The sequence below is a fragment of the Volvox carteri genome (assembly GCF_000143455.1).
Source record: "Volvox carteri f. nagariensis unplaced genomic scaffold VOLCAscaffold_31, whole genome shotgun sequence".
Classification (NCBI taxonomy): Eukaryota; Viridiplantae; Chlorophyta; class Chlorophyceae; order Chlamydomonadales; family Volvocaceae; genus Volvox; species Volvox carteri.
In genome coordinates, this window is record NW_003307574.1 from 333,925 (window position 1) to 360,983 (window position 27,059).

General features: G+C 58.2%; 4 protein-coding genes across 4 annotated transcripts in view; 2 read left to right on the top strand and 2 right to left on the bottom strand.

The window, feature by feature from the left end:
* Positions 1 to 3,944, bottom strand: part of VOLCADRAFT_121074 (uncharacterized protein) — a gene marked incomplete at both ends in the record, with an annotated part of 12,332 nt that extends 8,388 nt beyond the window's left edge. Inside the window, 5 exons of the mRNA XM_002952654.1 lie at positions 60 to 212; positions 672 to 770; positions 1,174 to 1,236; positions 2,324 to 3,456; positions 3,806 to 3,944. Of these exons, the coding sequence (XP_002952700.1) occupies positions 60 to 212; positions 672 to 770; positions 1,174 to 1,236; positions 2,324 to 3,456; positions 3,806 to 3,944 (1,587 nt within the window). The remainder of the gene's footprint in view (positions 1 to 59; positions 213 to 671; positions 771 to 1,173; positions 1,237 to 2,323; positions 3,457 to 3,805) is intronic.
* Positions 3,945 to 4,296: 352 nt separating this feature from the next.
* Positions 4,297 to 9,087, top strand: VOLCADRAFT_81927 (uncharacterized protein; the record flags this gene model as incomplete). The annotated part of the gene is made up of 8 exons (XM_002952587.1): positions 4,297 to 4,550; positions 5,015 to 5,081; positions 5,678 to 5,824; positions 6,587 to 6,676; positions 7,167 to 7,261; positions 7,633 to 7,776; positions 8,278 to 8,441; positions 8,867 to 9,087. Exons 1-8 carry the CDS (start codon positions 4,390 to 4,392, stop codon positions 9,085 to 9,087), a joined length of 1,089 nt encoding a protein of 362 aa, XP_002952633.1. The 5' UTR covers positions 4,297 to 4,389.
* A 2,210-nt stretch (positions 9,088 to 11,297) lies between these two features.
* On the top strand, positions 11,298 to 12,786 carry myb13 (transcription factor Myb13; the record flags this gene model as incomplete). Its single annotated transcript, XM_002952588.1, has 4 exons — positions 11,298 to 11,464; positions 11,561 to 11,633; positions 11,982 to 12,058; positions 12,717 to 12,786. The coding sequence occupies 4 exons, from the start codon at positions 11,298 to 11,300 to the stop codon at positions 12,784 to 12,786; spliced, it is 387 nt and encodes a 128-aa protein (XP_002952634.1).
* An 11,147-nt stretch (positions 12,787 to 23,933) lies between these two features.
* VOLCADRAFT_62797 (uncharacterized protein) lies at positions 23,934 to 25,223 on the bottom strand (the record flags this gene model as incomplete). Its single annotated transcript, XM_002952655.1, has 1 exon — positions 23,934 to 25,223. One exon carries the CDS (start codon positions 25,221 to 25,223, stop codon positions 23,934 to 23,936), a length of 1,290 nt encoding a protein of 429 aa, XP_002952701.1.
* Positions 25,224 to 27,059: the final 1,836 nt, after the last annotated feature.

Consider the following 27,059-nt stretch of genomic DNA (forward strand, 5'->3'; position numbering starts at 1 on the left):
AACCCCCTTGACCCCCCCTCCCCGCATAAGCCCCCCCAGCTCCCCGGCCCCGTTCTCACATCCGCCTGCCCTTGGAGTTGCTCCAGCTCCTGTTCCGTGTCCCACACGTAATGCTCGTGTGCGGTGGTGGCCTCCAGAAGCTGCTCCCGGAGGTCTTCAGCTTCCGCACCGCGGGCAGCTAGGCCCGAGCGAAGAGTGGCAATCTCGGCGGCCTACGGGGAAGATGGGGTCAGGGGGCGGGGCGGGCCGGGGGTCAAGGGGGGGTGGGGGGGGTGAAGGGGCTGAGTCGTTGGGGGAGTGTGTGCAAGATGTAAAATCTTATGGTGACGGTGTAAATATTTCCAAGGAACAACTGCCGACATCCAAATCACAACGGCAACATGGGGGGGGGAGTGCGTGTGAGTGTGAGTGTGTGGAAGGGGGGGGAAAGGGGTCGGGAGAGGGGTTTTGGGGTGTGTGGCGGTGAGGAGAAGAGGGTGGGGGGGCAGGTTGCGGTGAGCAAGGGGTTCATCCCCGGGAGCAGGGGCGGGGGAATGTGTGCGTGTGTGTATGGGGCGAGGGGAGCAGTCGTATGTGGGATTTGGGTGCATACGGTAGATATGCAAAAATTGGGGTTGGGGAAAACAGTGTACGAGGCACATACACATACACATACACATACACGCACGTACCTGTTCCCCTGCTCTGGCCCGTATGGTCGTCAGCTCCCCTGTCAGCCTTCGTTGCGCCTCCGCAGCCGTCCTGGCAGCGGCTACCACCGCCACGAAAATCTGCGTGAATGAGGAGGGGGGGAAGGGCGCGTGGGGTGGGGAGGGTGGAATCATATGTGTGTTTTTGAATTTTTAAAATTGATTCAAATTCAATTCAAATATGTGTGTGTGTGTCTGTATGCGTATGTGTGTATACGTGGGGGGACAGGCCCCGAATCGCATGATAATGGCGACGGGGGCGATGTGAAGTGCAAACAACACAAAATTAATGGCCGGGGCATCCGACTCACCAATGGGGGGTTGGGGTAGAATGGGAAAGAAAAAATATTGCACCGCCTGTGAGGAGTGCGCGTGCGTGTGTGTGTGTGTATGTGTGTGTGACACGGCATGACACGGTGTATGGCACGACACGGCACGGCACGGCATGGACCATGGGCCCCCCTCATCCGCCTTTCCCCCGCACCTCCGAGAACCGATCCGCCAGCTTCTCAACGATACGGCCCCGCTCCACACATGACGCGCTGACCTAGGGGTCGCGACATTGGGGAGACGGAGTTGGGAAGGGGTAAGGCGAATGGCGAATGGAGCAGATACCAAAGACGGGTTGGGGGACGGAGGCGGGAAGGGGTTGTGGGGGTACGCGACAAAGGGTCGCGGGGGGGGGCCCCGTCTTGGGGTTCTGGTAGGGAAAGGAGTGGAGACGTGTTTCGTGTTTCGTGTGTGTGTGAGGGGCGTAGAGGAGAGGAGAAAGGGAGGAGGAGAGGAGGAGGACGGCCCCCTCCTTTTTTGCATGACCTTCGTCCCTACGCGTCGCTAATACACAGTGCAGCAATCACGTGCCTACCAAAACACGTGCGCCGTACACCGCATCTGGGACATGGGGCCCTCACTCGGCATCTCGGCATCATGGCGTGGCTGTCGTCGAGCACAAGCGACTGCCCGACTGGTCTCACGTGCCGGCCGACAACATGCAACAAGAAAACCTCAAGGGCTGATCGACCGCATCTGAGCCCCGCCGATGGCATACACACGCACACACACACACACAAACACACGCGCACGCACACACACACGCACACACACACACACGCACACACACATACATACACACGCACACACACGCGCACGCACACGCACACACACACACGCGCACGCACACACACACACACACACGCACACGCACACACACACGCGCACGCACACACACACGCACACACACACACGCACACACACACACACACACACGCACACACACACGCGCACGCGCACGCACACACACACGCGCACACACACGCGCACGCACACACACACGCACACACACACGCACACACACATACATACACACGCACACACACACGCGCACGCACACACACGCACACACACATACATACAGACGCACACACCCACACATACATACAGACGCACACACACATACATACAGACGCACACACACACACGCGCACGCACACCCACCCACCCACACATACATACACACGCACACACACGCACACACACATACACACACACAAACCGCGGCAATACACTTTCCTTGAACCCTCCCCTTCCCGCGTTCCTCCGAAACCCCATGTCCCTCCCCCCAGGATCCGACGTACCTGCCGTGCCACCTCCCGCTGCACCATTTCTAGCATCTCAAAGTCCTGCCGTACATCGCCGCCGCTCCAGAACGACAGTTCCACGGTGGCGCCGCTGCCGTACTTTGCTGTAATGGCCCCCGCCGGCAGCGCCTCGTCCAACGCCGCCTCCAAGACGACAGCCTCCCCCCGACCCATGGGCTGTGGCCCCCGCGGTACCCGCCATGTACGACCCAGCTTCGTCTCCGCCGCCAGCGTATCAAACACCGCTGTCGTACCGCTGGGCCCCTTAGCGGGCGCGTCGCCGGCGGACCGCGCCCGTGCCGGTGTGCCGGCAGCGCTGCCGCCGCCGCCGCCGCCACCGCCGGCATGAATGCCGCCTCGTGGCGGCGGTGATGTCAACAACAACGAATCGGTGGAGGTCGCCGTGATAGTGCTGGCGGCGGCGGCGCCGGCGAAGCGCGCCGACGCTCGACTGGCTGTTAGCGCTTCGGCCCTTGCGCGGAGCTGCTCCTGGGAGGGCAATTTATGGGCCTTACGCCCCATCGTCGTGGTGGCGATTTCGGAGCCCTTCAGATAGCCTAGCACGGTCTCCACACCCGCGATCTCCGCTTTGAGTGCCTGAATCTGGGACAGTGCCGCCGCCAGGTCGTCAGGGTTGGCGGCGGCGGCGGCAGATGACGCCGCCGCCGTTGCTGGCAGCGGCGACGCTGCTGCTGCAGGCACCGGCGACAGCTGCCCTGGCGGGACGAATCGCGATGACGGGTGCAAGCCTCCGCCTCCACCTCCGCCAATGGAGCTACTCCCCGTCGACCCAGGCGCGGAGTAAACCGCCGACGGCGCCGGCGCGAAACGCGCGTGATGGCCCCCCCCAAGCTGCTGCTGCTGCTGTGACGCCTGTGGCGATTGCGGCTGTAGCTCCCCGCCGTCAGCATCCCCGCCGCTATGCCTCCGTAAGGCCCCGGCTGCACCCGCGGCCCCGGCTAGCTGCTGCTGTTCAGTGTGTGGGATTGCGTGGGTTGGCGGTTGCACGGGCGCCAGGGTCCGCGGGCTGTTGCTGTGGCTGTTGCTACTGCCGCCGGCGAGGGGGAGCAGTGGGTCCGCTAGGCCCGCTGCAGTGAGGGCGATGGAGCTGCCCAGAAGAACCTTGGGCTCTGTACGGTGAGGTATGATAAGGTACGGTGGCGTACGGAACGAACGAAGGATAAGGACAGGAAAGAAGCCCGGAGGGCCTCATCAGTGTGCGGGCCAGGTAGAAGTGGTGGAAGGGAGGCTGGGGGAAGGGTAGAAGGACGGACGACAATCCCCACGAGGGTAGCAAAGGCACGCGGATTACGTAGCAGCAGGACTAAAAGTCCTCAACTTGAGACTACGACCCAAGCCGGCGCTCAATAGGGATGCACACGGTGACGCTAGCGACAGCGTCCGATGACGCCGAGGCAAAGAGCTTATGCCTATCTATTCTTGTGAAAAAGGAAAGCACTTGCCGACGGTACGACGCACCTAGCATGCCTTCCATTCGACCGGCATAGCCGCGGAGCCGGGAATGGGAGAAGGGTGGGGCTCCTGACGCCGAGTCCTGGCGAGGAGGACTCCTCGCTGTCAGGTCTCGAATAACGCTAGCATCCATAATCAGCGCCATGGGATGCAAATAGCGCGCTGGCTATGGCAGCGTGGGAGCACCTTGTGGGGCGCCCATACAAGCGTTGAATAGCATTTTTGGTCCAAGTGTAGTGATCAAAAAATGATTAGCACGGGTTTGTTTGGTAGGTCGACGGAGTTACATTGCCTTGTCCCATCGATACGCGACTTCGAGGCGAAAGTTTGAACTCAATTGCATTACGTACCTAAAAGCCATACTATACTGGTTTCACTCTAAAGCGAAGTTCATCAATTGAGCTGCCTCTATTGGACTTTTCCACAAACTTGCCGTACGTAACCATCTTGACAAAGCCCCCTTGACAACCATAGCAATTTCCTAACCGCGTTTTTGTACAAAGGGTTAAAGCGGTAAACATAACGCCTGTAGAGGAGTTGTCGGCGTTTAACCGTTAGATTGAACCTAACGTCTTCCATCACGGCGTGCCATGGGCGAAGCTTCCACAGCTAAGGCTCGGTGGGAACTTGAGAACAACATTCAGCCCACGACCTCCGAGGATGTGGATGCACTCTTCAAGTATGACGCTGCCGAGCAGCAGCTGGCGCAAAGTTGCAGGCCATGGGCAAAGGACCCCCATCATTACAAGCAGTAGGTGTATCGGTATAAATTACGAGGCTTGGTGCGTGGCATCACGGCCTTTGCGTGTCGCCCGCTTCGGGTGGCCCCAATGCCGCCTTGCTCTGGTCCAGAGCCAGCTGTTTCGTGCGTCAGGTGCCCAGATCTTTCCAACGGCGACGGTGACAGTCTTTGACTGCGTTACAGTGCACCGCCTGTACGGACACGCACCACAGCTCCGATGGCGGTAGCGTGCAGCGTCGTCGTCTTTGTAGAGCAACCAAGTAGCGCCGCGTTGCACTTCATCGCCATAGATCCCATGCGCTCTTTTACCTACCCATGGCCCAAATTTACCAGCAACCCTGCGCCGCGTCCACGGGTGCAATCCTTTCCTGTTTTGCGTCCCGGGGCCCTAGACAGAAGCTGCGAGGATAGGGCGTCGGGCCGCCTATCCTCTTGTTTCAATTCCTCGTTCCCTCCCGCTCCACCCGCTGCAGCGTGCGCATGTCGGCCCTCGCACTTCTCAAGATTGCCATGCATGCCCGGTCGGGGGGAAACCTGGAGGTGAGGAGGGGGGTTCGGGGCGGGGGAGGGAAGGAAGGAGGAGGGAGGGAAGGAGGGAGGGCGGGAAGGAGGGAGGGAGGAAGATAAAGCAGTGGACGGAGGAGTTGAGGACCAGGACGGTGAAGGAAGGGCGGTGAAAAGAAGCCGATGGGGATGTGGAGAGTGCGATTGGACTAGGGTGACGGCGGTGACGATGGAAATGGAAGGGGTAAAGGAGACGGTGAAGTCGGACAAAGGGGCAATGAGGGCGCGGAGCCTGTTTTGGCGCGGCGCGCATTGGCCTCAGGGTAGGGAATGGTTTGTTGGAAGATGGGGAGAGAATGGGAGGAAGGTAGAAGGATTTCAGGCGACATTCGGCACAGTTGACGCGGCAATCATCACGTCTTCTCCCCCCCCCCCATCCCCCAGTATTTTCCCCCACCAACCGACGATTTTGTTTCGCAATCCGAAAATGCTGTCCGTGCTCTCCTTATTTGAGCATGCACTTACCACATGCCTCACCACCTGTCTGCCTCTTCCGCCCCTGAGCCCTACACCCGCTGCATTAACTGCACTAACTTCTCCCGCCCGAACCCGCCCATTCGTAAGCCCTGCAGGTTATGGGCATCCTACAGGGCAAGGTCCAGGGTGACACCTTCATCGTGATTGACAGCTTCGCTCTCCCCGTTGAGGGCACAGAGACGCGGGTAAACGCACAGGCGGAGGCGTACGAATACATGGTGGATTTCCTGGACACAAATAAGGTGCGCGCGCGCGTGTGTGTGTATGTGTGTGTGCGGATGCGTGCGTTTGTCTGTCTGTGTGTGTGTCTGTTTTCTTCGGTGGGTTAAAAGACAACATGGTTTCGACGAGAATGCGATCAAAGAAGCAGCCCCGGCGGGGCCGCCGGCTAGAAGGGAAAGGTCTCGGTGGAAAATCATGTATGTACAGGCAGGTGGCTGGCAGAAGTTAAGGCCTGACTTCTGTTCCCGGAGGTTCCCAACGAATACATTCTGAAGTCGGATGGGGTGACGGATTAGGGTGCCCCTCTCGCAGGGGAGAGCAGGGAACTGCCTCGGGAAAGGGGGTCGCTGGTGAAGCTATACCACCCTGTAACAACATATATACATACATACATATGCGTACGTGTGGGCCGCTATTGGGGGGAGTATTCCCTGGCTATCCCCTTCAGTTCCCCTTTAGGGGATGAACTAAAATCACCATTTTTACATGATGGTGATGGTCCCCTTACCGCTCTCCCACCCACAACCCGAAGAGTCGTTGCTCGCAGTTTTGTGTTTGTGTGTGTGTGTTGTTATGCTTCTTCTTATTCGTCTTTACCGTAATAGTCCTGGTAGCCGCACGTAACCTTTTCCTTCTCCAGTGTGTAACTCTTCCCCCCCCCCCGCGCGTGTATGTATCCCCCCGGTGCCGCCTTACCCCGGCGACCGGATTGACTGACGGATTGGCCGACCGACTCCCTGACGGACGGACGGGTTTGTGAATTGCTGTGCCAAACAAACCAGTCGGTTCATCGTTTGGAGAACGCCGTGGGTTGGTACCACTCACACCCCGGGTATGGGTGCTGGCTGTCCGGAATTGACGTGACCACGCAGGTGCGTGTGTATGTATGTATGTATATATGCATGTATGTATGTATGTATGTATAATAAGGGCTGTGCTCCGGGCCCTGGGTATTTCCTCCTCCCGGCGAGTTGCTCCGTGCTCAGTGAGGGGCCAGGTTGCATCACCTGGGCGGCAGTTGGTGGTGGCGGAGTGCTTGGGACGTCGTCGGCCGTGAGGCCACCCCACCATTTGGCTTCGTCCCCCGCACGTAGGACTCCTAGCCCTCCATCAACACCTGAACACAAGTCCAGATTTTTTGACTTTAGCAGATAGATGCCCCACCCCAACCCACCCCACCAATACTCCCCCTCCGCACACACATCCCGAGGTCGCGGTCTTCACGGACGCCTTTCGGTCAGTTCTACGTCTGGTACACTCTTGCCCTGGCAGCAGCTTCACTCGTTTGTGGTTCGTCTTCCCCCCCCACACACACACACACATACACACCCCTCCCCGCCTCCCCGGTCCGCGCCTCCCCAGATGACGAACCAGCAGTTCCAAGAGCCCTGGTTGGCCGTGGTGGTAGACCCCATGAGGACGATGGCGGCGGGGAAGGTGGAGATTGGCGCGTTCAGGTGAGGTTGGGCGGGCTGGAGGGTGGGTTGGGGTGGGGGGTGAGCGCGGGGCAGACGGCGGTGGGTCGGCGCGCCACACGGGCGGGATCAGAATAACCACGTTGACTTCCTCTCACCACAAGACTTCCTGTTCTTCCTCTTCTTCTTCTTCTTCCTCCTCCTCCTCCCCCCTCGTTCCTGGACGATGCACACAACCCCCATACCACTGACATCCTGGGCTGGGATTCGTGGTTGATTGGTCATTCTGGGGCTCACAACGCATCCACTACACGACACGACACAACAAATTTCGTCCTTAACCCTTAAAATGCAACCCCTCCGAGAGACACATACCCACACGCGCGCACGCGCACGACCCCTCCTCTGTTCAGGACGTATCCCAAGGACTACAAGCCTGCTGACGAGGGGCCCAGCGAGTATCAGACCATTCCACTGGACAAGATTGAGGACTTCGGTGTTCACGCCCGCAGCTACTATCCCTTGGACATCACTTTCTTCAAGTCCTCCACGGACAGGTGTGTAAGGTGGAGAGCTGGTGCGGCGCCACGTGTGTGTGTGTGTGTGTTTGCGGGTAGTTGAGAAGGCAGGCATAGTTGGGAGGTTGGCCAACGCCACGTGCTGGTCAGCTGTGGCTGGTTGACAGCGCTGGCCAGCAACAAGCTCCCCCAAGCCCCGCAAGTCTCTCCGTCTCCCTAAGCGGTTTAGTACACGCTCCAGGTTGTCCAGAGGGGTCCCCTCTCCCCTCCCTCGTCTTCATTCGCACGGGAAATGTGCCCGTGCAAAGCCCTCCCTCAAGCGATCTCCCGCTCTCCTCATTTCTCCCGGGCCCCCACCCCCGTCCGCCCTGTAATTGGACTCGTACGGCAATTCGGTACTTCGGACGTCCGTGTGGCGTTTTTGCATCGTCGTGTAATAATTCCCCTCGCCCGTTAGCTCTTAGTTCGTTAGTTGGTTGATTCGTTACTTTTTTTCCCGCTCTGCTCTCCGTGTGGGTTTCGTCCCCCCGTTCCCTTCAGCCATCTCCTTGACCTGTTGTGGAACAAGTACTGGGTGAACACGCTGTCCGCCTCCCCGCTCATCTCCAACCGGAACTTCGCGGTGGGTCAGGTGGCGGATGTAGCCGAGAAGCTGGAGCAGGCGGAGTCGGGGCTCACACACGGGGGCAGGTTCAGCAGGTGGGGTTGGTTCTACCTCTCTCTCTCTCTCTCGCGCGCGCGCGCTGTTCCCATGTCATGCCATGGGCATATGGGTCACTACAATTGTCAGACTGTCTGTCTGTCTGTCTATGAGTCATTCGGCACTGGTGTTAAGCACGCTGGTGGGGTCGCCCGGCAAGGTGTGTGTGTGTGTGTGTGTGTGTTGTGTGTGTTCTCTTGGCGAGTGGTAAAAGGGGTAATCAAAATAAGCTGAGCTGGCATGCAAAACCCACACACGGTCGCACGCCGCGTAGTGACGAGTGCAGTCTGGGCAGTGCTCGTCCAAAACCCTGCCCAACATTTCTGCTCTGACGAACTCCGTAAACCGTTCTCGCCCACGCCAGGTACGTGCCGCCCGCGGCCTCCGAAAAGAAGAAGGGCGGCGGCGGCGGCGCCAGCGGTTCGGGAGCTGGCGGCGGTGGCGGCGGCGGCGGCGGCGGCAGCGGCGCGGACGAGAGCGCCCTGGCCAAGATCTGTCGCGACACCTCCAAGCTGGCGTCGGAGCAAATCAAGGGACTATCCACGCAAGTCATAAAGCACGCGCTGTTCAACTGCCGACTGGCGGCACCGGCACCGGCTGCCCCGGCGGCGACGGCCGCGGCGGTGGCGCCAGTGCCCATGGAAACGTGAAGAAGGGGCCCAACGGCCCCTTAAACCCTGTGGCTTGGCTGCCGATGTTGATGGTGCAGCGCGTCCTCAGAGGTTCGGGGTTTGCGGTTTCCGGGCTAAGAAGCTGGAAAGGCTTTGGGTACGGCCGCCTGAGGAGGGTGGGTCGAGGAGGTAGGTCGAGGGCAACGGGGGGTTCGTGTATGTGTGTACGTATATATGTATGTCTGGCGGATGGTGCCAGGAGTGGTGGCGGTTTTGTATAGGAGGGTTGTAGCGAGTGTGGGGTTTTTTCCTTTTGCAGGAAGGCACGCGGGTAGGCAGTAGCAGGCAGGGAGGCAGTAGCATGTCCGATGACCTTACAAGCTGTGAGACGTACGGTGGACGGTCGGTGGACGGTCGGTGGTGAAGAGAGGGTGCTGTCGTAGGACGTCCTGGGTTTCACCTTGGCGGGAGAGAGAGAGAGAGAGGAGGGGGGAAAGAGAATGTGAATGTGCGGGGGCCTGGGGGTTAGTGGGTTTAGTGGGTGGGGGGATACGTTGCCGTTTTTCTTCACGTTCTATTTGTTCAGTTATTGCTGTTGACAGCAGAGCAAGCATAAATGTAACACACAAGGATAGCAGTGTGTACGTCAAACCGAATGGCTTGACATACAAGGATTTTTAAGACTGCGGGATTGAGCAAGGCGAGGCGAGGCCAAGTGTGAAAGCTGGGGTCAGCAACGTGCATTATCGGTGTTTTGGTGTGCGGGTAGGCTTTTGCATTTCCTTACAGTTCACTATAGCAATCTGTAATCAAATCGTTTACTCACTGTTTTTACACGCGATGTCCGTCAGCACCAACTACCAAATCACCTGATTCCTCGTATTCGGCAGCAAAATAGGCTATGGTAGGTGTTTGATGCTACACGCCTCAACATGTCACGCATCGTGAATTATGAGAATATAGCCAGATTGCAGTAGCGTAATAGCGGAAGCAGTCGCAAGAGCAAGGACAGCAAATGGTCGTAAGCAGCGGCGCAAGCATAAAAATCTATCAGCTAGGCGTGTGAGAGGGCCGCAACGTCCATGTAGGCTACGATGTCGGTTTCGCTTGCAGCGTTTCGCTGGAGGTTTGAACTCGGCTTCTGAAGAGGAGGCTCGGCGCGGTGACGATGAGGTGAGGAACACAGCACGGCCGTCCAGCTCCGTCAAGGCATATGTACTGCTCTACGCTTGAAGGCAAGCGCGTCTGCTCTATATGTCTCTAGGCGAGCGCGTACTGTCTTGAAGCAGTGGCTCAGCTGTGCATGCAGGGAAGTTGCAGGACATTAGTACATGGAAAACAGGAGATGGCAGTACTTTTGTATGTTTGCGTCGGCCTAGGTTGGCTGACTGGCAGTTGGTTCGAGTATCCTGTTGAAACGGCTAGCGCCATACGATAGAAATGCAGAAGTGTTCGCTGGGCTGGTACAGGTATATGTGTGAAGACGGTTATGGCCCAGGAGTTACCACCGGGCTGATAAAATTGAGAAATTAAGCTCTGCTGCTGTGAACAAATGCGTGCCTTACGGTTGGTCCTGCACGCGAGGACGAGCCCGCGCATTAGATTGGGTATGCGTCCAAACTAGGTTAAACCGATCGTCCTGTTTTTTAAAATAATGTTGGGGAGGGCCTGAGTTGTCATGTTATGGATTTGTTCAGTTGGGCAGTGCACGATGCACGACGGTCCAGTAACTTAGCGTGGTCTGCTTCTGAGCATTATGCGTACATGTGCATTATGCATCATGCCGATATTTTGACCTGACTCTGAACTACTCCTCAGCCCTTGCGCACTAGGTCGTTTATGTTATGAAACCTCCTGCTAACCGCAACCTCGCAAACTTCAACGTCTCTGCCTCTATCCCATGCTTTCTCGTCATGGGCATGCTCATATCATGGACTCTGCCTTGACTCCTTCCGCTAGACCGTTATTCTCGAGAGGGACTTTCGCAATCCAAACTATTGTTCTTAGGACTTCTCGGCACATTGCACAAGCCATCCTGTTGTAGGCCCCCTGGCGGGGCCCGGCTGTTGCCGGTGGAGCCAGGTCCAGGTCGAGTGCGCTAGACGGCGCCAGAGGTATGCATGTAATTTGGATTACGAAAGCTAGTTGCTTTGGATAAGTTAATTTCTGTTAGCGAGAAAGCTGGTCAGGCAACGCGCGGTGCGGATTCGTCATCGGTATTGCAGGTCGTCAACATGGCGTCCGATGACATGGACGTGGATGCTGAGCAATGGGGTGGTGATGACATTAAGAAAGGAGCCTGGACTCCGGAGGAGGATGCACTCCTAACAAAGTTGATAACAACTTATGGCACAAAGAACTGGAGCATCGTGGCGGCTGGTATAAGGGGACGGTCGGGTAAAAGCTGTCGCCTTAGGTGAGCAGGAATTTTATCTTTTGGCTCTGACAGTATGGGGTCACTCGTGACGAGCGGTTGTTCATGGCTCGCGACGACTGGCGAACTGTCCCGCAGGTGGCACAACCAGCTAAATCCTGACGTTAAGAAGGAGCCTTTCTCAGAGTGGGAGGACGCCGTAATCATCTTGGTGCGTACCGCCGTCACAGTCCGCTTGCAGTTAACAACCGTTCGTAGCCGCTCGATTGACGAGGCTTTGGACATCGTCATAAACAGACAAATGACATGTGTACGAGCACCGCGAAAACAGAGATCAAAACGCTTTAGTTGTCAAGCCCCTGTGATGATCCCGCGCGGGGCATTTCAACAGCCGATGCCCTCAGCACCCTGAGCACAACGCGTCGCTGCTGGTACAAAGCGCCAGCGGCGTTTCAGCCAGCTACCCAGGATATCAGCGCGCTAGTTTGCCAGTATTGTCCTGCCGTCCGACGCTACATGGTCACCCGGGTTGCGTTACCCCATCCTCCGCCACGCACAGGCCCACGATGTGCACGGCAACAAATGGGCTGCCATCGCCAAGCTGCTCTGCGGCCGGACGGACAACAGCGTGAAAAAGTAAGTCGTAAATTCTGCCGCGGATAATCCGCGCAGCATATCAGCGCTTCGTTGCACGAAGAAGCGTGGATGGGCGCACACGGCGAATCTGGACGTGCGATGCGTGGGGTGCAAGCATGCCCGGACGGCCACCGCTGGCGGCGGCCCAAATGCCCACGAGCCATTGCGGTGGACAATATCTTCTGTTGTTGCTGCCGACCCAAAAGCATTTACCATCCTCTTTCTCCACTAGGTCTATTCCAGTCGCATCTTTGTCTTTCTTCACATCACCATCAGGCAGTAGCAGCAGCAGTAGCAGCAGCAGTAGCAGCAGCAGTGGCAGCAGCAGTAGCAGCAGTAACGACTGCGTGCGCCTATCTCAGTTTGGCAGTTTGCGACAGAGCGTTTCTGCTTGGGTGCATGACCCATGCTATGGCAGGCGGTGCATGGTTAGTAGTGGCAGGAGCGGTAGCTCCGTACAGCGCAGTGCAACATCCCTCCTCCTCTCCCTCCCCCGCGCCAGGGGTAGGCGGCGTTGGGGAAGTTGGGGATGCCGCCCTGCCCATGCCGCTCTGCCCATGCCGCCCTGCCCATGCCGCCCTGCCCATGCCGCCCTGCACATGCCTTCCCTTGCCTTACGCTCCCCTTGTCTCGTCGCCGTCCCCCTCTTGATTCGCAGCCATTGGAACGCAACGTTGAAGCGGAAGGTAGGGGAGGCGCCGTTGGTGTCTGTGTTTTCATTTGGTTGAACTCGTTATGAGCCACGAGGGGCGAAAGCTCCCACGTGTGTCGTATGTATGTATGTATGTATGTATGTATGTATGTATGTATGTATGTATGTATGTATGTGTATGCGCGCGTATTACACGCTTAGTGCCACCACCACCACCATCATCATAATCACCTATATCCATTAAAGGATGATGTCCGCCCTCTTATCCCTCCTCTCGTACGGCGCAGGTGAACACCAACACGCTCCGAAACCGGTTTCTGAGGGAGCGTTACTCACTGCAGTGGTTGTTGGACCACACGGAGCTGGACTCGTCCCGACAGAAAGAGGTGAGCGGGCGGGCGGACGGGAAAACCTGCTCAGCTTTCATCCTCCTCCTGCGGCTGCTCCTCCTCCTCCTGCTGCTGCTGCTGCTGCTGCTGCTATTTCCCCGGCTGCAATTGAAAGAGCGGGGAGGGTCGCAAGTTGCCACTGCCGCGCTGACCGACCGGCCCTGGCCCCTGACCCTGTTGTGTCGTATCCATCCATTCAGGGCAAGTCCGAGATCTCAATAAACGGCAACTGGGCGGGCAAGGTGCGTATTGAGCGTGTCCGTGCATCCTGTTGGGTGGGGGTGGTGGGGGCGGGGGTGCTGCTGTGTAATGGATTAGGGTTAGGTGGGGTGGATGTTTTTCTTAGGCTGCGGATGGGACGGAGAAGAAGGGAGAGGAGGGGCCTTAGGGTTGGGTTGGGGATGGCAGGGAAAGGCTGGAATAGGTGTACAACCTCGTTTGTGTTACTTGAAAAAAGTTCTGGTACGGCACTGCTGGATCTTCGTCGTAACGGCGGGGTTAAGCACTGCGTCTTCTTTCGGGCAGGCATGGGAAGTGTAGTGCTATTGAACGGCGTACGGCTTTTCCGACGCGAGCATCTCCCCCCCTTCCTACCTCACTGCCCCTAGGCCACCAAGCGCGCACAAGCGACCTTAACCGCGTCTGCGGCTGCCAGCGGTGGCGCCGGCGGAGGTGGCGGAGGCGGCTTCACCCGATCCCGCCGCGGCGGCGGCGGCGGAGGTGCAGCCGCCGCCAACCGCCGCTCCCGTTCCGTCGATTCCGGCACCGCGTCCGATGAGCCGGGGGAGGGCGATTTCGACGCACGAGACGACGGCGGCGGCGGCGGCGGCGGTGACGACATTGGCGTTGGCGCAGCGGGGCCCATGCCGTGTCCCTTGAGCGATGCGGCAACGGCGCTGCAGCGGCTCAACCATAAGCTGCCCTTCAGTACGGCAGCATTGGGTCCAGGAGCTCTGGGGTTTTCCCCCCCGGGGACATTGAGCGGCGGGGGCGGCGGCGGCGGCGGCGGCCTAGGGCAGGCCGCCTTGGGGATGGGATCTGGCGGATTCGGGCCGGCGGGGCTCGGGCTGGGGGTAGGGCCGCTCGGTCTGTTGGGGCCGGGTGGTGGTGGCGGCGGCGGCGGACCCGGCGGAGGAGGTCCGGTAGGTGGACTTGATCGGACTGCAAGCGCGGCGGCGGCTCTGGCTGCTGCTGCGGCGGCCGCAGGGTCACTGCCGCCGCTGGCGCCCAGCGGCGGCAGCCGGCAGCTGCAAGTAACGGACTTGCTGCCTCCGGCCGCCGCGCTTGGGGGACTCAACGCTGGCAGCGCTTCTGCTGCTGCTGCTGGTGGCAGCGGCGGCGGCGGCAGTAGCTATGATGTCGCAGCCGCGGCTCCTCCTCCTCCGCTCCCCGGTTCCGTCGGGCTACCTGCTCTCGGGTCGCTGGGGCCCCTGCTGCCGCTGTCGGGAGGCATCATCAACAGCAACAACATTAGCAACAACAGCGCGCCTATCGCCACTATCACTGGCGGCGGCGGCGCCGGCGCACCGGCTGCATTTGGTAACGGCATCCACGTAACCCCGGCAGCCGCCGCCGCCGCCGCCGCGGCCGCCAACACCAGCAGCAATAACCCGCCAAGCAGCACCAGCAGCAACACAGTGCTGCCTCTGCCGCCTGCTTTACGGCCTGGCAGCGGCGGCAGCGCCAACGGCCTGGGCACCGGCGCGGGCGTGGGTGCGTACGGCACTTTGCCGGCTGACTTGGAGCTATTTAATGCCTTGCCGGAGGCTACCCGGCTGTGCCTCATAGAGCTGGCGCGTCTTGCGGGGCCGACCGTGCTGTTAGGCCGGGAGCGAGACCGAGACCGCGGGCCAAGCGCGACAGTCGCCGCCAATGAAGTCTGCGGCGGCGGTGGTGTCGGTGTCGGCGGCGTCAGCACCGGGCAGAGGTTGCGGGAGAGGGAGCTGCCGCCGCCGCCGCCGCTGCCGGTACAGCAGCAGCAGCAGCAGCATTCTTCTGCCTTCCAGGACCTTCATGGATCGTTGCCGCTGCACAGCGGCATGGGGAGGCAGCGAGGAGCATCAGGCGCGCGGGTGAACGAGCTGGGGTCTGTAGGGGGGGGAAGGGCGGGGAGAGGGGGCGAGGACGGCGGCAGCGGGGGCAGCGGCGGTGCCAGCCTGGGACCCGCCAACGGGACTGCGCATCTGGCAGCCGCCATCGGCGGTGGCAGTGCTGCCGCCGCTGCCGTCGCCGCGTTGAAAGTCCAGCAGCTGTACGACGTGCTGGAAGAGCTTAACGGATCGACTCAGCAGCAGCAACGACAGCAGCAGCAGCAACAGCTTCAGCACCAGGCGCATGGCAGCGTCGGGCACAGTGCGGCTGCGGATCTTGGGGTCGGCGGCGTCGGAGGGTTGCGTTTGGGCGGCGGCGCAGGCGGCGCTTCCCAAGGAAACCACCTCCCCGTGCCGTCGGCCCTGACCGTTCCCTCGTTTCCAAATGGCAACCGGCGTGACGGCGGCGACGGCGGCGGCGCGGCCACCGGCTTTGGACAGGTTGGATTAGCGGATGCTTTAGGAGCGCTTAGTGGCAGTGGTGAGGGCGGTAACAACATGGGTGCTGATGCAACGGCAGCAGCTTTGCTACGGCAGCTGGCGAGGCCGCTGCACGGCGGCGGTATCGGCGGTGCCAGCGCCCTCGGGGCCGGTGGCGGCGGCGGCTTGGTGGGGCTTGGGAACCCCCCCGGGAATCTATTGCTAGCTGGCGGCGGCGGTGGCGGCGGCGCCTTGGACATCGACCGCTTGCGGCTTCTCAGTACTGCCGCAGGGCTTGGCGGCGGCGGCCTGGCTCCCGGACGCTCACCTGCCGAATTGCGGTTGCTGCAGCCGCTGCTGGCGGCAGGTGGTGGTGGTGGTGGTGGCGGTGGTGGTGGTGGTGGTGGTGGTGGCGGTGCGGGAGCGCTGGACTTGTGCAACCTAATGGGCGGCTCCGGAGTGGGCGGCCGTGTCGGGCTGCAGGTGAGGTCGCCCCTCGCTGTGTTGGGCTGGGTTGGGCAATGCAGTGGGGAGGCTTTGCACCCCCTCGTCACCTCACCTCACCCCACCTCGGGGCGGGGCGGGGTGGGGTGTGTGTGTGTGTGTGTGTGTGGCCCCCAGGACGGCCCTGCTTGCCTTCTCGCCCGGTGGTCCTTCGCCGTTTCCCCCTCTCCCTCTCCCGCTTGCCTCTGTCCCCAGCTCCTGCGGCCCCCTTCCCCTGCCCTCCAGGGGGGTGTATGCTGGTAGCAGCATAACTTGTCTGTGGTTCGTCTTCCTCTCTTTCCTCCCCCCCCCCGCCACCCAATTACGCCTCGACCCCGATGTGCGCCTGTGTGTGTGCGTGTGTGTATTTGTGAGACCTAGATCCCCACATCCACACACCCACGGCCGTTGTTTTCCCTTCTTACCTGAACTGACTTGACTTGAGTTGACTTTGCGGCATGGAATTTCCGTCCCGGGCGCGTCCACCCCCACATACACACACACGCACTCTCTCTCTCTCTTTCCCCCACGCCCGCCGAGCCACAGATGACGGCCCTATACCAGCACAACAACCACCAGCAGCAGCACCAGCAGCACCACCAACAGCACCAGCAGCACCAACAGCACCAGCACCACCAACAGCACCACCAACAGCAGCACCCGCAGGCGGCGGCGCTGCAGCAGCTGGCAGCCGACCCCGTACTGCTCCGCGGGCTCAGCGAGGAGCTCGCGCATCTGCTGACGGCGGTGGACTCGGCCGCGGCAGCCACCTCCAACTTCTGACTCCTGAACGGTTACCCACCCGCCACCTCCGCTACCATCACCTCCACCATCACCACCACCACCACCACCGCCATCACCACAAGCACCCGCCGGGGAACGGATCCCGGGTGGCCCCTGCTGCGGACGTCCGCGGCGGGTGTAAGGGGTTTTGGGGGCCCTTAGGCTGTCTGCTGTTGTTGTTGCGGCTGATAGGGCTGTGGTGGGCGGATTGTGATGGTGTGAGAGGAGGGGAGCAGCCCCCCGGGGTTGGGGGCTGGTGGGGGGGGTTCCCTTTTTGTTGCTAGTTTGTTCCTGGGTTCCCTTTTTGGCGCTAGTTTTGGCGCGAGTCAGGGCGGGGACTGGTTGTTGTTGTTGTTGTTGGTGGTGGTGGTGGGTGTATGATGCGGGCCGAAGGGACGGAGGTGGGGTGGAGAAGTAGCTCTAGGTCGCTCCGCGCGCTTGGGGCTTCGGTCCCCCGCTGAGGTCCTCCTCTCGCCCGGGCCGTTGACGTCCTGAGGAGGGGGGGAGGGGGGGGGGAAAGGGGGGGAGACGAACAAGGGGGGTTTGACTTCGTGCTTGTGCCCTTTCCTTCTTCGCATCCAAACCGCCATGCTGCATGGTCACCATGCATGGCAGCTGTACATCAAATGGTCGTCTTACTTTTTACCGAAAATCACGCGGACACGGGCTTAGGCAAGGCATTTTTGTTGCTCTGCGTTGCATTGCCGGTTTTCCCCTCCTTCCCCTTCCCCTTCCCCAACACGCTCGCCCAACACACAGACGGGGACAAAAAAGCAAAGACCCCGATGTGTTTTTGCTGCGTGTACGACAGTGACGTTACGTGCTCGACAGGCTGATAGTGTACTGATTACCTGGGAAGTTAATTACCTTGTTGAAATGACCTTGCCATGCCGTACTGTACTATACTGTATTGCTCCGTGCTAAACAGCATCGCGTGTTTCCGGTCGCCCCCGGCATCCGGATGTGTGTGTGTGTGTCTCAAAGCTTGGTTCGTTTGATGGCTCGAGGGTGTGGGTTGGCGGGCTGTGTGTGTGTATGTGTGTAGGGTGCGTGTGTGTGCTTGTGTAGGTAAGGGGGGGGGGCGCCAGAAGGGATTACAGAGGTGGGTACGACGACATAATACCCGCATGGTGTGTTTTTGCGAAGGGATTCCTCGACTGAGGCTGAGGCTGGTAGAAGCGGCCCGGCGTGTGTGTGTGTGTGTTTGCGTCTGTCGTGCACCCGTACGTCTCCGTACATCCGACGCCCGCGAAGTAAATTTCGAAGCGAATGGAGCGTAAAGATGATGACTGTTAGTTAGTTAGTTAATTAGTTACTAACGAATCGACCAACGAACCGGACATGGTGTCGACCCAATAAGGCGGGGGAGGGGGGGCCCCCTCGTGTGGCCTGGGGGCCGAGGGCTCGTAGTTGCCGGCCGGTGGGTATCTCGTGGCGTGTCTCCCCCTTCTCTCCTTCCTCTCTCCCCCTCTCCTCCCCCCCGCTGCCTCCCTCCCGGAACCTGGACCTGGACGTCTTCTCGACGGCCCAGCGGTACGAATCAAAGGAACCCGAAGTGACGTCGCGCGACTTGGTGCATTGTGAAGTGTGATGTGTATTGGCCGTACTGGGGACCCCTGGGGCCCTAGAGCCCCCCTCCGGAATGCGATAGATAGATATCCCACGAGCTGCGCTGGGCCCGGTGTTGTTGTTCTTTTTGTTGTTGATGAAAGGTGATGGTGGTTGTGGTGGTTGTGTGAGAGGGGGAACTTGTTGGAGTTGTTAAATTATGGGATATTGTTTTTTTTGCCACTTGGGCCCGCATGGGTGTCGTACTTGTGGGTACCTTTTACGTGATGTCTTATTATCGGGACGTGGGCTCGGATGTGCGCGTGTGTATGTGTGTGTATGAATTAACTGTTGTTCGTTAAGTCGATGGTTACCTGCTACCTGGTTTTGTTGTAACGCTTTCAGTTTTTCTGTTGTTTTTTTGTTTGTCAGCAAACACGTACGTCCTTGTGGTGGTACGTAGCTCGGCGATTTCAAGGAATGGGGCGGGAGGGGAGGAGGAGCGGGAAAAGGGGGCACGTAGGGTTAGATGTGCGTGCGTGCTCTACCCGTGTATGTGTAGAGGGGGGAAGGGGAGAGGGGCCGCACCGCTGAACTGAACACTTGGGTGTGTAACCCGCCGATGCCGGGTCGTGTTGTTGTTGTCAGGGGGAAGGATATCCCCCTGTGGGGGGGGTCGGGGAAGAGAGGGGGGCCCGGGGGGTTAGGACGCCCCGCCCCACCTCCCCACCTCCCCACCTAGCAGTTACGGTACACACGGCCCATTTGGCGTTGATGATGATGATGATGACGATCACCCCTCACACCGACGATACCAATGGTGGTGTTGGCGACACGGTGGGGGGGACACTGGCGCCCAACCTCCTTTGCTCAATAAGAGCAGGGAGCCGCTCTTCGCGGGTCCCGAGTGAATTGCACTGCCGTACAATGCACAACCGTTACAGCGGTGGCCATGATAACCGTTGGTGGTGGTGTGTTGCCAAGTCCACTTGAGGTGCGGATTGGTGCGGTCCCCGTTTGGGAGGCGGAGGCACAGACATGAACCACACGCTCACCCTTACACACATTCATACGTACATACATACATACACGCACCGGTTGCCCTTCTCCCCGGCAAGCCCACATCCTCGGGGCGGGTTTGGCTGCTCGGGTCCAATTTCCGGACCGGACCGGCTGCCACTCACCGCGCTCATCACCACCACTACTACCACCACCACCGCCCTCCCCTCTTCCCCTGCCACTGCCTGCCGTCAGCCGTCAGCAGCTGATCCCGTGTTTCTTGCTGCGGACTTTGCGATTTAATTTTTTTGGATCAATCACAGCGACATGTGCGATCTCTGCCTCTGGATCTCCTGCGCATTGTTGGTGGTGGCGTGTACGGCGTTCCTCTTTCGCATGTTCGTGTGTGTGTGTGTAAGTTCGGGCGAATGAGGGCGGGATACTGGCTGCTGCTGCTGCTGCGCCGGCGGCGGCGGCGGCGGTGGTGACCGCCTGTAGGACGACGGGTCTGCGGAGGAGACGCCAGCGACGGAGGCGGCGGCGGGGAAACAGGAGGCCCGAGATGGGCCAGGGGGGCCGGCGGTGTGGTGGGGTGTGGTGGGGTGGGGCTTGTCGTCGAGTTGTGTTGTGCGGACTGCGCTGTGCTGTAGTTTAGTTGTCGGAATGCGCGGCCGGGTGCCTTGCGCAAACAGTCTGGCTTGGACCTAGCCCCGGCTGGGGGGAATATGCACGAGGAGTTTAAGATGCGAGACCTCAGTTCGATTCTTGCCCAGAGTTCTTTTTTCCTATGAGAATGTTAACACGGGTGGTGCCAACTTGAGGACAGCAGGTTTTTTTGGCGTTCGGGAATGCACAAGCGCAGAAGTCAAGGGCGCGGGGTTAGGGGCGGGGGATGTAAAGCTGCCCCAGATGGCCGAGATCTCCGCACGTGTCGGGGCGGCCGCGCATGTGTACGGTACGTATAGTACCGGTATCGCAAATAGGCGTGTGTGTGTGTGTGTGTGTGCATCCATTCGATAGGGCATTTGATTGAGCCGGCCTGCCGTTGTCGGGCTGCAAAAGTACACTGAAATGTAGTACAGGTGTGATCCGCCTTGAAGAGGATATTACTGCTAGACTAGACATGTGGTGCTGGTGAGCATAGGAACACACTGTGATGTGCTGGTGGTGGTGGTGGTGGTGGTAAGGGGTGTATATGTATGTGTGTAGATGTGTGTGTTTCTGTTCTTGAGGGTCGACGCTACCTTCTGCGGCCCCCGTTGCGTCGGAGCGAGAGAGAGGAGGGGGAATAGAGCTCTCCCCAACCCCCTTGATGCGATAAAAGGGGGGTTGACGATGCATGTGTGTGTGTGTTTGCTGCTGGGCAGCCGCAGCCTCACGTCACCTCACGCCGTTGGTCCAGTTAAAAAAACATGGAAAGAGTCATCTGTGACATGAGAGGCTTTCCGTTGCCTCCAGCGCCCATCGAAGGTCGCGAGCGTTTCGGAGCCGCTGCCTAACTAGTAACGACCGGCCTCCCGTTGGATTGTGGGTGGTGTGTGTGTATGTATGTGTGCTGCACGCGCGGCTCACCCTCCTAGGAGAATACCCAGCTACACCGAACTAGGTGCGCTGGTTGATAGTCACTTTTTGAGGGATTTGGATTTCCTAGATTGCGGAAGGTGAGGATTGCTGTTCCGCCATGACTGGGCCGATGCCCATGGAGGTTTCCGGTAAAACATCCTCTGTAAAATACTTTTGCTCTTTTCTGGAGTTGCGATGGTTCGGTGAGTCGGTGAAAGTGAGCATACACACCCTCTCCTCATACACACTCTTACACCTTCCGTGTGACCATCATTTCATTGTTCAATCCCCTCCGCAACAGCTATACAGCACTTCTCCTGTACGGGGTGGTGATGGTGGTGCAGTATTGGTGGAAGTCAAAAAGATTATTTTTAGGAATCCAAAACACCAAATCTCCCCCTCCACCCCGGAGGAAGGGAGGGTCCGGTTCACGGTGCCAAGCGGTCCGAAAAGCGGTCTGCAAGGAGTCGAAATTCGGGTTTTCGACTCTTCAAGGATAAAACATTGATTCCGGCGATGGCGCCACCTGGATACACTGCCTGATGAGATGGGGCCACACGCGACCAAATTGCCGTCCACGGCCTGTTGCAGCTGCACACGGCAGTCTGCCCTGACTGCCCCCACCGCCCTTTGAGCTGGCCCCCGTTGCCACCACGGGTCGACACAACAATAGCAACAACGACAAAACACACATAAAAAGCTGTGCGCCGGCGAACACACATATGCCAGTCCTCGATCTACCCAACTACCCAACTACCGCCTCGTGCGCTCAGACAAAATATGTTAACCACATCACACCCTGAAACCCTGATACACATGAACCCCTACCAGCAGCATGTCCTGCTACCCGTTATACTATACCCTTCTTTCCCTGGAGCTGTGCAGGGAAAGTTTTACCGACACCCCACCTTACACCCGTCGCCGCAACATAGCTGCATATAACAATGCACAGCAGTAGTAATCGTACCAACAGCAGTAGCAGCAGCAGCCGCACGCCTCGTAGTCATGGGAATGACACCCAATCATAACACGGGCGGTCAAGTAAATAATATCATCTCGTCCCGATGACAGTGTGGTGGTGATGGTGGCGGTGTCGTCCTATCGACAGGCTTCATCCGCTGCCCGGACAGCGCCCATTAAAGACAACCTATGGGAGGTCGCGCAAAGAGGCTCCACCAAAAACTGCAAAACGACGCAAACATCAACACTTCCTTGGCCTACATCGTAGCGGCACTTAGGCGCAGGCGGATAGATAGACTGGCAGTGCAACACCTCCCATGGGTGGGTAGACAAATCACTGCTTCGAAATGAAGACACAACCTACCACAATCTACAGATCACTCATTCACCGCCGCTCGCGCGAACTCAATTTTAAGAAAAAGAGTGGGGGAGGGGAGAATAGCGAGATGTGGCGGTGGAGATCGGAGCATCGCTTGTCCGAGGTCGCCCGCAAACAAACCCAGATCCGTCCGCTCAGCTAAAAACAGCAAACGGGAACCAACTCGGGAACGAACTTGTCAGTTTGGTGAGAAAGGCAGTCGCATGCCCGTCGCCCCTTGAACTATACTTGGGACTTTAGGGAACAACCAACTCCGCCGTCTCTGTCTCTCCTGCGCCTCCGCCTACCATTTCCCCGGTGGCGCCTCTCCCAACTGCTCAGAACACACAGCCCCCACGCTAGCTCACCCAGCAGGTACCAGACACAACGTCCACCGACCGACCGACCGGGCAGTCCAGACACACACCTGCATTGCCCTGGCGCACCCCACGACCCCGCCCGCCCCCACTCCCTCCGCTCTCTTCCCCCCGCCGCCCTAACCGCTCATCAGAGATACTCATTACTCCCCACTCGCTCACAGCATTGTACGGTACAGCAGACGGAAGCCCGATAACTCGAAAACTCTCCCCCTCGCCACTTCCCGCATGCACGTTTTGAGATTCGATGCGCTCCCACACCTCCTCCTCCCCCCTTCATTCCCGCCCCGCACCTCCCCTGCCGGGGTTTCCAGACCCCATTCAAGGCCTCAAAAACACACACATACACACACAATACGGGGTTACGCGGCCTGCTGGATACCGCCGCGCTCTGGCCCAGTGGCTACAACTGCACCCCGTCGGACTGTGTCCCACCTCCTCAGTCCTCTTCCATTGGGCCCATTCGCCCGCCGATCCTGCCATCATCACCACCTCGCAGCAGGAGAGCAGTTAGCAGTCGCAGCAACTGCGCTGAAGCATGGGCCACAAAGCCCCCCCCCCTGCAGGGGTGCCAGGAGGAGCCCGCCCACCTCCATGCCTTCATTTTCATTTGCCCATCACAAGGTCAAGACGTTGCACTCGCTCCCAAGTCCGTATGTATGTCTTAACCTACGCGCGTGCTCTTGACAAAGCAGTGTGTGTGTGGGGGGGGAGAAACTGCCTGTGCAGTGCAAACCAACGAGATGAAAATGCTGTGTGGGTGTGTTATGTGTAAATATGTGTGTGTTGTTGCTCGTGTCCCTCTGTGATACATCTAAGCTCGCAACCGCGAGGCGAATGAGGAAGAGGATAGAATTACGGTGGTCTATTGGCAACGCTCGCTGGAATGTGACGTACGTGTACGGCATTTCGCATTTCTCCCGACCTAAAGACCACAAACCCCCTCAGAATACCCTCAGTTTCCTTCAACCCCTTTGGCTCCTCTCGCCCTCAACTCCCCCGAGCGTTTTCCTTTCCCTCCCTACTTCCCCTGCCTGCAAGCAGTTCCCCCCTCCCTCCCGACATACACACACACACACACACACACACCATGCGTCCTCCCGGCGCCTCGACCCCCTTCCATCGCCTTCCTCAATGCTCAATAATCACCAACGGCCCATCAATCAATCCATCTCCACCACATATTAATCCGCCAATCAACCACACTCGCTCCTGCTCAACGTTATTCATTCAACGCATCCAAAGAGCGATGCTCAATCAAAGAGACGTTCACCCCGGGCGAATACGTTGAACACCAGCATCGCTTGGACGCAGATCGCCGCCGACACGGCGTGTGCGGTGTACCAGCCCTGCACGTTATCCGCTCCGCCGTACAGATCCAAAATGTGTCCTGTGACGGCAACGCCAATGACCCCCGACACGGTGCCTGCCGTATTGGAAATACCCATTACCATGCCCGCATACTTCGGAGCAATGTCCATGTGGTTGACTGAAAAGCCGCCTCGGCTGAAACCCAGACAGCCCAACGTCAGCGTCGTCACAACGACGCCGTACGACACGCCGTACTTCCCAGCACCGGGCATAAGCATGAGCGCGGCGGCGGATGCTAAAAAGCCAATGGTGTTGACGGTCTTACGTGCTGTAGCAGTGCTGTTGCGCCGCTTCAAGATGAGCCAGTCGCCCGCCCAACCGCCAACGTTGGACATCAGGAACATGACGAGGTACGGCACTGTCTTAGCGCCGCCAAGGCTGTTGAGCTCGACTTTGAGAATGTGGTTGAAGTAGGTCGGTAGCCAGTTCATGATGACGTAGAACGCGTAATGGAAGGAGAAGTTGTTGATGACGATGGCCCAAACTGCGGGGCTTGACATCATGCGGCGATATGGTGTGGGTCCTGGGCGGCCTTTGTAGCCGCCGCCACCGCCACCGGGGCGAGTATGGTCAAGAGTGGAGAGCGGAATGACAGTTTCACGGTGGGGGATGTCGCGGCCGACCAGCAGCCAGAGCGCCATCCAGGCAATGCCCAGGCCGCCGACGACTTTGAGCAGGGAGGCGGCCCCAAAGAGAGTGGCGAGCCAGGGCAACACAAGCATGGCGCTGGCGGAGCCAAGATACATGCCGGAAGTGGTTAGGGACACGGCACGAGCACGCTCGTGGGGTGGGATCCATTGCGAAAGGACTGTGTGGACGGCTGGGATGAGGAAGCCTTGCGCCACGCCGACGGCGACGCGGGCCAGGATGATGGCAGAGGCGTGGCGGGCATTAGTGGGGGTGAAGATGGATGCGGCGGACCAGCAGGCAAAGCAGAGCAGCAGCATCAAGCGGCCTCCATACTGCTGCGCAGCCCAGCCACCGGGGATTTGAGACAGCGCATAACCCCAGTAAAATGCGGACAGTACGGTTCCCTTGACCGTTTCATCAATGCCGGCCTCCTTGGCAAGGTCTGTGAAAGCAATTGAGAAGCCCACGCGTTCTACGTATGCTGTAAACGTAGCCAAGAACGTGGCTAGCACAATGACGTAGCGTTGCTCGACGCGGAACATGCTCCTTCGTGCGACAGTCATGATGTGCTACTACTGCAAGAGGCTGTTAGATCAAGTTTACGGGCTATGCAAGAAAAGTCAATATAGTCAGACGATGTATACGTCGGTTAAACTCATGGCGTTCTGTCTGCGGGACGATCAGACCTTCAGTTGCAACAGCGAAAGCCCGGCGTAGCAATCCATACTTTAATATAGAGATTACACATATCCGAATTGACCGTCAACCTTAACAATGGGAATTGGGAAAGTTTTCAAAACAAACGTTGCTCCTCCGTACGGGTCGTTGCATCTGTGCTATCATCAACTGCTTCTTACATTCCCTCGCGCAAAATAATCGCCCTTTGGCATACGCCTAAAATGACAAATTGCAAGCTGTGCTCAACCTATTAATGGCCCGTTTGGCCTTGCTATTGTTGATACGTCGTCTAGGCGTGCTTATCTCCTCGGTTCTGGTCCAACCGGTGAGCTGCAAGATGATGTGCACGACGTCAACTACATGCACGAGGCCTACAAAACCCGCGTTCAAAACCCCGAGTAACCACATTGTCTTCTGCTTTTACGTAAGTGACAAATGGCACTCGACGAGGCTCCGTGCCATTTTACCAGGAGAAGTTATCGGCCATGGTAACAACTCAGAAAGGACTTTTCCGACGCGCCTCAACGGCAGATCTCATAGTTTCATCCCAAATAGCTGCTACCATATTATATTCCGCAACACAACAACCCAAACGACCCATCCAACAGAAGTTCAACCCCGTCAGCGATGGCGCCAGATTAGCCCCAAAAGCCCTAATGTAAGTCCCCTTCATCACCCTTCAATCAGCCTCAATCACCTTGACGTGCTTGTGCATGCGCGCTTGTATGTCCTTGGTGCAGGCTTTTTGCTTTGGCTCCTGATGAAGGAATGAACGACCTAGGTCTAAGAAATCGATACCCTACTGGAACGAACTCAAACTGGAGGAGAGCTGGTGTAAGAGAGGGGTCTGTTTTCGGTACGGACCAAACCAAAGTGACTCCGCAGCACCCCGCTTTCCCCCCGCTCTAAGTGGATACACGCTATGCGAATAGGACATGAGTGATGTGCCCTTGGTGGGCCGTTCCGCCTAGCCGGTTTTGCTGATTTATCGTGGTGGAAATTGCCCAAGAAGGGCTGGGAAGGAGACTGGTGCTTTTGTCGCACGGTGGCACTTCAGGTGGAGACTACGTGTTATCGTTCGTGGAGATGAAAAAGAGATAAAAAAGCGAGGTAACGACTCCCCTTTAGGGGAAGAAGGGGAACACCCCTTCAGAACTGCGTATGACCGATAGGACCGCCTGTCATAATTTAGGCGAAGGTGGAATGCTTGCTGCGCGTCTTGCTGCCAAGCCTTACAATCGATGGACGCTAACATGTTTTGTTGCTTTAACGATACTGTCATCAGCTAAATGATCGACATCGCGGTAGCACAACAATATGTTGGCATTACCGGGGGGGAATTGTTTTCAACCAGCATGTTTTGGAGGTTGTTCAAACCCTAAGCCCCCTTAACACCTTCAAAACTTCGAAAAGCCTGGTCACGCATCTTTCCAAGAGCAAGCCAGCAGGTCCACCCCAGGATTGCCTTTTGTACGCTCTTACTTTTTATAGTTATACTCTAGCTCTACATAATCTCAAATATTTCAAAACCAAATAATATAACATTAAGTGCATTTAGACCATAAGAAGATAGTAAGAATATTAAAATATATAATTATCATTATTAGTAGGTATTATTATTATAATTAGTTCTTAAGTAATTATTATTTATTTTATAATTATAACTATATTTTTTGAGGGGAGAGATCAAAGGTGTTTTC